We start from the raw sequence: 13,340 nt of genomic DNA, 5'->3' as shown, positions 1-13,340 counted from the left end.
ATTTCACGGATGTGGGTAGTAATTGGATTTGGCGGAAGATATGATTAAATTTCACCAAAGGCCTCCAACCCCTGCCCCAGGAAGATAATGAAAGGGTCAGAAGACCTCCTGACTTGCTGAAAGGGAACTATGTGAAGCCTGCAGAGACTCTAAAGCACGTGCCTGCTCTGTCCACAGCTCTTCAGCCATGGAACGGCAGACGCAGCACCTTCGCAATCTCTAGAGTCTCACCTTCAGGCAGAGGGCTGGACGTGCTGGAGTTAATACAGAATGCCGTGGACTCATTGATCAGTTTCTGAGCCCTGGTCTCCTGAAATTTTCATCTCTACTTCAGAAAGTGGGATCACAGCAGAGTCCAGTCCGGAGAAAGGTGCCTCCTGAGTATGGGCAGGTTCCAACACTCAAGCGCAAGGCCAGCTGACCAATGCAGAGCACCAGCACCACCCTCCCCACCATCTTGTGGGTGCCGGGCAGCCTGAAAGCTGTGGGGACAAAGGCAGGCATGTGAACTGACAGGTTTCCTGTTAAGGGGTGTTGACAATGGGCAGGCAGAAGGGCTGACACCCCCCGCCCCCACACAAAGCTAATGTACTCAGAGGTCTTGGGTTCCCACTTAGTGTCCTCCCCGGGTGGTTTCCAGAGCTGGTCAAGTGGTCTGACGTGGGAGGCCGGCCATCTTGCTGATAGGCGGCTTCACAGAAATGCCTGTTCTCAACCCCTGTGACTCAGTGTCTTTCCAGAGATATCCACAAGAAACATCTCCCACCTCAGCCGTGTCCACTAAGTTCATCCACCACCACCATCCCGTTAATTTTCCATTCTCCAGGAATCTCTCAAACTCCTGGTCCTCTGACGGCCCCTCTCCCAGCACCGTCAGTGCCCCTGAGCACTGCTCCCTTCTATTCTTTCTTCCAGTTATTTCACAGGACTTTGAAGAGGGAGGAGCAGCATGGTGTTCATACCATCATCCTGAACCAAGAGTCCTCCCCTGGTTTCTAGTCTTCCCCTTTACACTGCAGCATCCAAGTATCTTCCCTCTCATTCTTGATGCCTTGCAGTTGCCTCACCACCCCTCCACCACCTTTCATCCTCCCTCTTCTTAGCGGTAAGTCAGGAAAGGCATCTGCCTGGTCTCATGACACCACTGCAGAAAAGAGTTAACCCAGCAGGCCTTAGCCTGCTGTTCTCAGAAAAGCCTGCATGCAAAGTTGGTCCCAGGAGGCATCGAGAACTTAGATGTGGGGAGGGTTCCCAGAATTCCCTGACTGGTCAGTGTGGTTCCTGTGCTTAAACTGTGCAAACACCATGGTTTATGTTACCACCTGTTTTCCTTCTGAAAGTGGAACTTTGATACATGAGAGGGAGAAGGTGCCCAATAAAAGCTATCATGCTGGGTCTCCAGTGAGCATCCCTGGTAAACAAGACTTCACCTGGGCCATCACCAGCCAGTGCTGCAGAATGAAGCTTGTCCTGTGTGACTCCAGTGGGAGGGGCATGCACGCTCCCAGTTGGCTTCGGACTTTACCCCTTTGCCTTTTCCCCTTGATGGGTTTGTATTTTACCCTTTTGCTACAATAAATCATAACCAGAATTACAACTCGATGCTGGGTCCTGTGAGTCCTCCAGAGAACTGTCAAGCCGGGACCCGTGACACACACCACACTGATTATAAAATGTGTTTCCTGTTCCTGGTAAGCTTCCACTGTGGCTTGAGGTATTGTACTATTTGTCCAGCATGTGTTGAAAAGATGTCTGTCTGGGAAAATGGCCAAAAAGGTCTACACAGCCTGGTTTTAGGAGCTTTGGTGACCTCCTTCCTGGCAGACAGTGAAACTTCTGTCCTCAGCCTGGGCCCTAAAGCCATATGTGGGTTCTTACTGCACATGGGCTCCACCTGCCCCTCCGTGCCGGCACATGTCCCCAAGCAGACGGCCCTGTGTCCCTGCACGACTGCCCTCCACAGTCAGAGTCCTGCACTTGCACGTCCCTGCTCCATCCACAGGACAAACAGCCAGCAGTCCCTGTTTCTCCGCATACTTCCACTTCGGTTCACAAAATTGTGAACACTCCCACATTGAAGTTACACAGCCTTTCCGTGGGACCCACAGAGAGACTTGCAATTAAAGCTCTGAATCACAACTTCAGGGTGAGACGATGTTGAGCTGCATGCTTGAGTTTAAAATCCACGCCCTAAGAGGAAGCTGTTGAAAAACCTCACACACTTGGATCACCAGCCAAGAGGGAAATGTGAATTAGTGCAACGTCTAAATTACTGAATATTCTTAACCAGTGTTTTTAAGTAGCAGGGACACAAAAGACAAGACAGTTTTAAATCTTCCCAAATTAAACAGCTTCTTAAATAATTCCCCCCACATCATGTTCTTTACTATAGATGTCTTTGTAAGTTAAAATAATAAGTGGGCAGGAGACAACTGTCAGAGTACCACTTTATATTTTAGTTTTCAATGGACTAAACTGTATCTGAACAGCATTCTAAAAATATCTGCATTACTCTTGAAGTTAGCAATTTTTTCATTACAAAACTTTTTATTATGAAAATATTTCAATATAATTTTTTTCGATTCTTTTTATATCATTGGAGATTCACATGCAGTTGTAAGATATAATTCAGTGACCCCCTGTACCCTTGCCCAATTTCTCCCAAGAGTAATATCTTGCACAACTATAGTGTAATACCACAACCAGGAAGATAATGTTGGTACAACCCATAGAGCCTATTCAGTCTCCGCCAGTTTTAGATGCAGGTGTGTGTGTGTGTGTGTGCACGCGCACACATTTACTTCTATGCAATGTGATCACATGTGTAGTGACCACTACAGTCAAATATGTAACAGCTCCGTCCTGAGCATGTCTCATGCTGCCTTTTTAGAGCCATAGCCACTTCCCTCTCTTTCTCCTCCCTCACTCCTGGCAACGCTGATCTAATCCCCATCTCTATAATTTCATGTCTGAATGTGGTGAGAACATTTAAGATCTACTCTCTCATCCACTTGCGAGTGTGTAGCACAGCACTATTAGCTGTTGCCACCCTGCTGTACATTAGACTCCAGACCAACTCACCTTTGACCTGCATCTCCGCATCTCCCCCAGCCTCCTGTCAATCACCCAGCCTCCTGTCAATCACCATTCTACTCTGTTTCTATAAGCCCTGCTTTTTTATATTCCACGTATAAGTGGCACCATACAGTATTTGTATTTTTCTGTCTGATTTATTTCACTTAGCATAATGCCCTCAAAGTCCATTTATGTTGTCTCAAAAGGCAAGATAGCCTTCCTTTATCTTGCTGAGTGATTTTCTACTTTATATATATCCCATTTACTTTATCCAGTCATGCATCTATGGACACTTAAATTGTTTCCATGTCATGGCTATTGTCTTTAATGCTACAATGAATATGGAGGTGCAGATATTTCTTTGAGATCCTGACTCCATACCTTTTGAATACATACTCAGAAGTGGGGATTGTTGTAACATCTGGTAGTTGTGTTTTTAATTTTTTGAGGAACCTCCATGGTGCTTTCCATAGTGGTTGCACCAATTTACATTGCCACTAATAGTGCACAAGTGTTCCTTTTCTACACATCCTCACAAACACTCATTACCTCTTGTCTTCTTCAGAATAGCCATTCTAACCAGTATGAGGTGATATCTCACTGTGGTTTTGATTTGCATTTCCTGATGATTCATAATGTTAAGAATTTCTTAACGTTCCTCTTGGCCATCTGTATGTCTTCTTTGAAAAAATATTGAGATCATCTGCCCATTTTTAAAAAATCAGATTGTTTACTATTGAGCTGTATAAGTTCCTTGCATATTTTGAATATTAAACCCTTATCAGATGGAAGGTTTGCAAGTATCTTCTCCCATTTCATAGGATGCCTTCTCATTTTGTTGTTTTATTTACTGTGAAGAAGCTTTTCAGTTTGATGTAGTCCCACTTGCTTACTTTTGCTTTTGTTGCTTGTGCTTTGGGTGTCACGTACAAAAAAATTGTTGCCAAGACCAATGCTAAGGAGATTGTACCCTATGTTTTCTTCTACATAACTTATGGCTTCAGCTCTTATGTTTAAGTCTTTAATCTATTTCAAGTTAATTTTTATGACTGGTATGAGAAAGGAGAACAACTTCATTCTTCCACATGTGATTATATAGTTTTCCCAGCACAATTTATTGAAGAGATCATCCATTCCCCATGGAGTATTCTTGGCTCCCTTGTCAAATATTAGTTGACCACACATGGATTTATTTCTAGGCATTTGATTCTGTTCCATTGGTCTGTGTCTATTTTTATGCCAGTACCAGACTGTTTTGATTACTGTGGCAGTGGTCTGCATGGCTGCGGAAGCCAGGTGGTCACTCACATGCTCTTATTTTCCCCAAGGGAGAAATCGCAGGCTGAGGTCTTCTTGTTACTGAGCCATGCTGCCTTGGGGGAGGAGTGGTGCAGGCTAAGTGAAACTGCTTCTCTTTCCCTCTTCAGGATGTCCAATCACAGATTGCTTTCTCCAATTTTGTGCTGAAACTTTCCACTGGACTCCTGGGCTTCCACAAAGGCACTCTCATCCATGCATGACTGTTTTAATTAGTGTTCTTTGTCAGGAAGATGGCAGGAAACCCTATTTCATCATTTTAATGTCTTAGAATAAGCTCATCTGTGTTTACAAAATACTTTATTGTGATTTTAATAGGAATCTCATTAAATCTATAGGTCAGAATTGACATCTTTGCTAGGCAGAGGCATCCAGCCTATGAATATAGTTCATTCCTCCACTTCTTTAGGACTTCTTTGACTTCTTTCAATAGCATTTTGTGATTTTCAGCTTATAGACACTATACATGTCTGTTAAATTTATACCTAAGTATTTTATTTTATTTGGAACAACTATCAATGATACCATGTGTTTCATATTAGTTTCCACATGTTCCTTATCAGTATATAGAAATGTGATTAATTTTTATGTATTGATATTATATACTACAGTCTTGCTGAACTCACTTATTAGTTCTAGGTGGTCTTTTTGTGGATTCCATGAATTCTCTGTGTAGATAATGATATAATATGAAATACAGTTTTCACTTCTTCCCTTCTAATCTTTGTCTTATATTTATTTTTCTTGCCTTATTACACTGGCTATAACTTCCAGCTCTGTGTTGAATAACAGTGATGCCAGGGGACATCCTTGACCTATTCCTGATCTTAGAAAGGAAGCATTCAATATTTCATAATTAGGCATGATGTTACTTATAGTTTTTATTTCATCTGTATTATACTTTTCCATTACCATTTAGTCCCCTTATGCTCCCCTTCCCCATTACTTACAGTTTTTTGTAGTGCTTTTTTATCAAGTCAAGAGAAGTCTTCTTTGTTTCTAGTTTGCTGAGAGGTTTTATCGTGAATTGTTGTTGGATTTTTGTCAAATGCTTTTTTCTAGGTAAACAAATAAGATTATATGCTTTTTTCTCCTTTATTCTGTTAATGATGGATTGAATTGATTAAGTTTTGAATGTTGAAGCAGCTTTGAATAGCAGAAATGAATTGCACTTGTTCATGATGTAGAACTGATTTATACGTTTCCAGATAAAATTTGCTAATGTTGTGGAGGATATCTGTATCTAAGTTCATCTGAGTTATTGGTATGTGGTTTTCCCTTCTTTGTTCTCTCTGTGTAGTTTTGGTATGTGAGTAATACTAGCTTCATAAAACAGAGTTAGGGAGTGTTCTTAATATAGGTTGAATTTTATTTTTTATCTTTGATATTCTTGTCAGAGAATTACCAATTTTATCAGAGATAAAACAAGAAACTTTTCAAAGAGTCAGCTTTTTATTTCATGGATTTTTCTTTAATGTTTTCAACTTCATTGATTTACGCTCTTTTCTTAATTACTCTTAGGCTTAGTTTATGCTCTACTTTTTCTATTTTCTTGAAGTAGGAACATAGATTATTGATTTGAGGTCTATCTTCTTTTCTAAAGCACTTAATACTATACATTTCCCTATCAGCATTGCTTTATCTGCATCCCACATATTTTGATATGTGTTTTAATTTTCACTCATTTTATATATTTTTAAACTTCCTTTGAGACTTCCTGTTTGGCCAATGGATTATTCAGAAGTGTGCTGTTTAATTTCCATGTATTTAGAGACATTCCTCTTGTCTTTTATTGTTAACTTCTAGTTTCATTCCATTATGGTAATGAAACATGCTCTGTAAGACCTAATTCTTTTAAATTTGTTGAGGTTTGTTTCATGGCTCAGGATATGGTCTATCTTGGTAAATGTTCCATGAGTGCATGAAAACATGTGTATTCTGCTCTTGTTGGGTATAGTGTTCTATATAGTTGATCCCAGAACAATGCAGGGGTTAGGGGAACTGACTACATGTGCAGCTGAAAATCCACATATGACTATAGTCAGCCCTCTGCATACATGAATTCCCAATGGCCAGTTGACCCTTGAACAATACAGGTTTGAACCGTGCAGGTCAACTGATAAAAGACCATGCATAAGTGAACCTGCCCATTTCAAACACACATTGTTCAAGGGTCAACTATGTATCAATTAGTTCCTGTTGGCAAATTGTGTTGTTCAGTTCTTCCATGTCCTTTCTGATATTTGGTCTCATAGTTCTATCAAATAGCTGAGAGTAATGTGTTGAAGTCTCCAACTATAATTACTGATGCATGTATTTCTTCTTTCATCTCTACCAAGTTTTCCCTAGTATATCACTATGTATAATGTATTAGTGGTTGCTTTAAGTATTATTATTATGTGCGTGTGTGTGCACAGATACCCACATGCATGTGTATGTATGTGTGCAACTTATTACGGTCTAGTGGTATTGATGTTTCACCATTTTGTGATGTGCAGAAGCCTCACTTCCATTTAGGTTTTTCATTTTACCCTGCTTAAAAAATATATAACTGTCCGAAGTATTAATAGTTCCTCTATACACATTGAGCACTGTACCAAAAGGAGCTATGACTGTTGCTTCAAATATCAAATATGATTTTTAAAACTCATGACAAGGAGGAGAGCATATTATATTTACCCCTATTTTATACATTGCAATGCTCTTTTCTTTTTTGAAGTTTCAAGCCTTCTTTTTCTATCATTTTCTTTTCTGTTTAGAGAACTTCCTTTATTCATTCTTTAGGAACAGATTGGCTAGCAACAGATTCTCTTAGTTTCCCTTAACCTGATAAGATCTCTATTTCCCTTTAAACCTGGAAATATATTCTCACTGGATATAGAATTTGCAGTTGACTCTTCTTTCCTTACAGTGCTTGAAAATAGCATGTTGATTCCTCCTGGCCTCCCTGGTGACAGGAAATCTTGTCATTTGGGTTGGTGTTTCCTTAAAAGTAATGCACCATTTCTCTGTCTGCTTTCAAAATCTTTTCCATGCTTTCAGCTTTAAGAAGTCTAGTTATGATGTGCCCCGTGGTAAATTTCTTTGGGTTTAACCTATTTGGGATTCACTCAGCACCTTGGATTTTCAGTTTCTTATCTTTCAACAAATTTGGGATATTTTCAGACATTGTTTCCTTGAATACTTGTTCATCCTCCTCTGCTTTCCTCTTCATTACCACTCTTCATTACTGTTCTAAGGTCCCCAAGACTGCCCACTTTCATCCACTCTGTCCAGACTGGGTAAATTCTATTGCTCTGTCCTCAGTTTTACAGATTCTATTTTCTATCACCTCTACACTACTATCAGTGTCTGGGACAAATTTGCTATTTAATTATTGTATTTTTCAATTCCATAATTTTCATTAGGTCCATTTTTATTCTATATTTGCTAAAATGTTCTGTTATTTTTATTTTTTTCAAGAGTGCTTGTAATTACCTTTGAAGTATTGTTATTAGGAGCACTTTAAAATCATTGTTGCTTAACTCCAACATCTGATTCTTCTCAGTGTCATCATCTACTGCTTTCTCATTCAAGTTGGTTTAAGGTATAATGGGAGATTTTCCTATAGCAACCAGGGTGTTTGGGCATTATACTATGAGACTGTATTTCATCTTGAGCACAAGTCTGTGTGTGTATATGTTCAGCTTCCCAGTGAGTGCTATAAACACCATCCTGGTGAGAGTGGTACATGCCTTGCATTGCCTTGCACTGTGGTTGCTGACAGGTGAGGCAAAACATCAGCTCCCTCTTGGTCTTGCTGATGCCAGAAGTGGGTGGGGAAGCAGAGTGCCAAGTAGCCCAATTTCCCATCACCTCTTCCTGCCTCTCATTGATGCTGGATGAGGGCAGAGGCCAAGCCTCCACTGGCTCTTACTAAAACTGGGGGAGGGGGATGTGGAGTATTAACTACCCCAGCTCATTCTAGTGATGCCAGGTATGTCTGGCAGCTCAGCTGCCACTTGACCCCTTTATTATGGAGGTTAGATAACAGGCAGAGAAGGGATCAAAGTCCACACTAGTCCTGCTTCACAGTGCATAATTTGGCTTCTTGTTGCTATGTTGAGTGTGTAGCTTCAGCTGCTCACTAGGCCCACTGACACCAGGGAACGGGGTAACATTAATGGTGACCAGCCCTGACTCACATGTCCTGGTTTAGTCTAGATGATGTCAGATGGAGGTAGGGGCTTAACTTTCCACTGGATCTTGCTGACACTAGGGTAGGGGGTTGAAGTGTACTAGTAATGAGCTCCACCTTACCTCACCTCACCTCACTGGGTCTTATTGCTGCTGGTGGAAGTGTAGGCTGAGCTCAACAACAGGTCCTGCAAGCTCACCAATGAGTCCTGCTGACATTACCCTGATGGAAGAGTCTGAGCTCCACTCACTCCACCAGGCAAGGGGTGGGAGATTAGTTCCGTGCTCAGCCCCACCAACACCACCAGGTAGGGGTCGGAGTTGCTATACTTGCTACCTGCTGCTGCCTGCTTCCTTAAATTGGAAGTCAGGGGAAAGATCAGCTGCTGCCAGGCCCTGCTAAAATTGGGGTGTATATGTGTGTATGACTAATGTAGAGTGATGTTCTATCACTAGGCCACCCTCTTCCCTGTCCTTTGCCTAGGAAGAACACCCTTTTCTTGGAGCACATTTGGTCTGTGCCTGTTAGAGATTCAGGATACATATGCTCTCTACAGGATTTATGAGAGGCAACAAGGAAACCCAGAGAACCGACTGCCATTTCCTTCCTTTAGGCGGCCTGCCCCCTCCTTCCCCCTTTCAGTGTCTTCCTGTGCCAGTTTGCTGTGTTATATCCAGGGTGTGTGATTGCTAAGAGGTAGGCCCTGGGAGGGTGGGGCCACTCCATCTTAGCAGGACCTGAGTTCCCTGTTCTTCTTTAAAGCTCAAATTGTGATCACATTCTACATATATATTTATATCATTTTTACTTACCACTTTACAAGTTTGTGATTTCTACAATAACCTCTTTTAAGCACAATTTTAAAGGCAATGCAATTCCCCACTGAGTGTCCAGAACATGGTTTACATAATAATTTTCTTATTGTTGAAAGTTTGGATTCCAACATTATTACTATAATAAATAATGTACTAATGAAAATGTTTATGTCCTCAAGTTTCCCTGTCATTAGGATTATTGCCTTAGGTAGGGTCCCAGAAGTAGAATCTCACATAGCCCAACAGAAACGCTGATGAGTTCCCCTTTTTGCTTTCACCGACATCGGGGCCCCAACACACTCTTAAATGTGAGCCGATTTGATAGAGAAAAAAAGACTGTACTACAGCATGCCTTCATGTGCGTTCCTCTGATTACTACTAGTGAGGTTGATCTATTGCCTTCTTTTTGTAAATGTACTTTTTACATCTTTTGCCTGTTCATCTTCTGGGGCCTAACACGCTCTTTAGCACTAGCCTTCCCAGCAGAAGGACCTGACTCAATACGCACAAGTAGTTTTCTTAAACCAAAAAAGACAGAGTTCAACAACAAAGATTAGCTAGGAGAGAAAAAATTTAATCCTTGTTAAATTACTGCAAAAATCAAGTGCCTGACAGGAAAACACCTGCCAATTAAAAGAAGACATCAGCTGAAGATAAAACATATGAAACACTTCAGATTTCTGGATAACTCTTGATCTTGAAATTTATACTATTTAAGAAGAATAGACGTTTCCTGAATCTTACCTGCAGCCTAACAACATTGTCACCTTCAAAAGTTACGAACACATCCATGTCACATTTTAAGTCTGAGATTCCGTTTTCCACCAGGTAACCCTATTGCAAAAAGAGAAAAAAGAAAAAAAACAGCAATGCATTTTAAATTTGCAATCCCATCATAAAGAACTAACATTTTCTTTGAAATTAAAAAAAATACAGAAAATTGAAAATAAGAAAAGAACATTTCTCTTACCCAAAGAATTGATCTAAGAATTTTGGCTCATCACAGTGGCCTTCGGGGCATGAATAATGTTATTTTGAGTGCTGCCTTCATTAGCAGTAAAAACATTTGAAAATGGTCATGTCGTATTTTTTCAAAATATTTCAACATATTATGCAAATTTTTCCAAATCTTATGAATTTTAATAAATATCAAGGTCTTAGTGATTACACCCTACAGGAGAATGGTGCCTCCCCTCCCACCTCACCCCACCCCTTTTAAAATTAGCAAATACACCTGTGATTCTTGGATGACAACATACAAATCCTAAATTGCCACCATGCATCTTAATATCATTAAATACTCTGCATTATAAACTCACATTCTAGCTTTTAGCTAGTTTTTTTTTCTTTTTTACTTCCTGAAATCCTCATTTAGATGGTGGGAGCCTGCTGCTCATTTTCAAAGTGTTGATAATAGTTCTGCACAAACCAGGAGATCAGCCGCTCTACAGAGAGTTGCTCAGCCCCAGGCAAACCACAAAGGGAGTGAAGTCTACCTTTGTTTGGCCTCAGGCCCTCCCATCCCAAAGGCCCCCAAGTTCCATTTCTTTCAGCTCTTTGCGCTCCCCCGTTAAATCTCCAGAATCTTCCCCACTCTCAAAATCTCCCACACACCCATCCTGCCTCAGGAAGCCACGTCAGAGGCAACTGTCACGTCTCTTCTCCCAGGAGCACCTGCATTTAGACTTAGGCACTGCCTGCGGCATGACAAGCTTTCACCCTGCTGATGTTTTCAAGCCACTGAGCTACAGAGGGTCCCAGTGGGGGTGCTCCTGCAGGCAGCCTGACACGCCAATCTCCAGGGACCCTTAACGCCTTAGGGGGCAGCTTCACTTCTGAAAGTGGTCACTAGGATCACAGAAGCAATCACTTCCTGCAGCGCCCTGAAGTCCTGTGAGCATCAGTACTTCCCGTCCCAGAGATTCCCCCTACTTTTCCTTGTGCCCCCAGCAGTGGGGCAGTCCCAGCAGGCTACTGGACAGTATTATATAAAGTTCAGAGAAGCAAAGGATTCTTCACAAGTCCACAGGAATCCTAACTTACTGGCCTAAAGGAAAAGGGACAGTATGTATGGGTGAATCAGTCAGTAACATTTCCACTTGGAGAAGTTTTGCACCGCCACCCTCAACCGCAGGGTTACAGCCACCCCACGGACAAACCACGTGAAATTCGATTCTGACTAAACACGATCTGCCTCCAAGTGTCTCCCCACAGCGCTGACTCATTTTCATCATTATCATTCTGCCATTTGTCGAGGATCCACCACAAGCCAGCTATTGTGCTTTACCCAAACCTCAATTATTATTTCACTTGATTGTTTTCATCTTCACAGCAGCCCTGTGAGGCAGATGGTACCCATTTTACAGATGAAGAAAGTGAGGCTTGTGGGCTAAGTTGGAATTTTCTTGAATAACCTCTCAAGGTCTTGTGAAGAAAAGATGAACGCTAAATATAGCATCTCAGTGTTAGGATGAATCATTAGAAGCAGAACTGCTCAGTGCTCAAAATAATATGTTTGGAGAAAAAAAACACATTTTATGTGAGCATTTTGCTCTAGTTTCATCCAGTGAGGGAGGGAGGAACAGGTTCCCTGCTGTTCTGCGGTACCTGCTCTCAAACTGGTTCACACTCTGCCCCCGAAGCCAGGCCATCCGGGCTTTAAAATGACCAAACAGATCATCTTCAAAGGCAGCAGAATCAGGAAAGGACACTGACAGCCTCTCCAGGAGCAGGCATTAGAGTCCTCTGCACATCAGGATGTCTCACCTCACAGCGGTTCTCCGAATGCAATATTGCTGATTTCTCTTCCAGGTGGTAAAACTCAGCTTTGAGCTCCTCTTCCAATTCGAGGATCAAGTAAAACTGCGTGACTGTTCTGAAGGCTCTGGACTCACCAGGGCTCTGTTGGAGCTGAAGGAACACGGCTCACAGCCCTTCCCCAGCGTGCAGGGCAATGGAAATGGCCAGCAGAGAGAAACCCAAAGGCCCACCACGTCTGAGGCACAGCTATGGCCAGCGTGTCACCCCCCCAATCTCTGAAACACTGGAGGCTTATTTAGGATCTGATTTCCTTAGAACAGGCCCATCTTCATAGATGGCAAAGTCCTTGGGATCTCTGAGGTGGCCTGTTTTGAAGCTAGTCAAGTTCTGAAAGTCCCAGGCATCAGGTTCTGTGTGAATGTCTAGACACCAGCATCGAGAAGTTACTTACTGCCTGGGGCCATGCGGCCATCTTCTCAAAGGACTTGAATTCTAAAGCTGTGGTGCCCAGTTCTTTGGGGACAGGTGATTATAAACAGAATGTGTGTGTGCACGCCTTAAAGGTCATTTTCTAATTAAAAGTGAACTCTTAAAATTAATTACTAAAAGCAATACATAAGCATTATAGAAACAACCAAGTCAAAAATAAGTAATAAGTAAAGGAAAAAAGATTTAAAAATGTCATCCATAATCTCACAGTGTGGGTGCCTGAGAAAGACAGACCACGAGAAAAGGGCTTGGGGTAGGAACTGAGGATAGCAAGGAAGGGATAGAAGTTGCAGGGAGGCCAGTGTGGAGACCAAGAAACCAACAAATCCCTTTGCAGATCTGGGCAAAGGGAGCCATGGAGTGTTCTAGGGGGAGGAGGCAGTGACTGGGCATGGGACGTACATGGGCTATTGAAGCCTCGCTGGGGAGTGGTCTGAACCCTCATGCTGTGCATCTTCACTGGGAAATCTCTCCACTGCAAGACCTAATATTTTGGTCCTTGGTATACCTCAAGTTAAAACTAAAAATTTACTTTGGGAGGCCTATACAAACATTACAGAGAGTGTGTGCATGTGTTTATGTTATGGATGGGCTGAATTGTGTCACACTCTCCTCACCAAATTCATACATTGAACCAACCATCAGGACCTCAGAATGGGACTGTATTTGGCAATAGGATATGTAAAGGGGAATTAGGTTTAAATGAT

At 41.9% G+C, this 13,340-nt stretch overlaps 1 protein-coding gene across 1 annotated transcript in view; it reads right to left on the bottom strand.

Moving 5' to 3' along the window:
- The window catches only part of ACOXL (acyl-CoA oxidase like), a 250,567-nt gene that overhangs the window by 97,073 nt on the left and 140,154 nt on the right, over positions 1–13,340 (bottom strand). Inside the window, 3 exon segments of the mRNA XM_036029966.1 lie at positions 10,129–10,218; positions 12,151–12,285; positions 12,596–12,657. Coding sequence (XP_035885859.1) covers positions 10,129–10,218; positions 12,151–12,285; positions 12,596–12,657 — 287 coding nt within the window.

Source organism: Phyllostomus discolor, chromosome 6 (assembly GCF_004126475.2).
Source record: "Phyllostomus discolor isolate MPI-MPIP mPhyDis1 chromosome 6, mPhyDis1.pri.v3, whole genome shotgun sequence".
Classification (NCBI taxonomy): domain Eukaryota; kingdom Metazoa; phylum Chordata; class Mammalia; order Chiroptera; family Phyllostomidae; genus Phyllostomus; species Phyllostomus discolor.
Note: the sequence above shows the minus strand (reverse complement) of the source record. Positions and strands in the feature narration are given on the sequence as shown.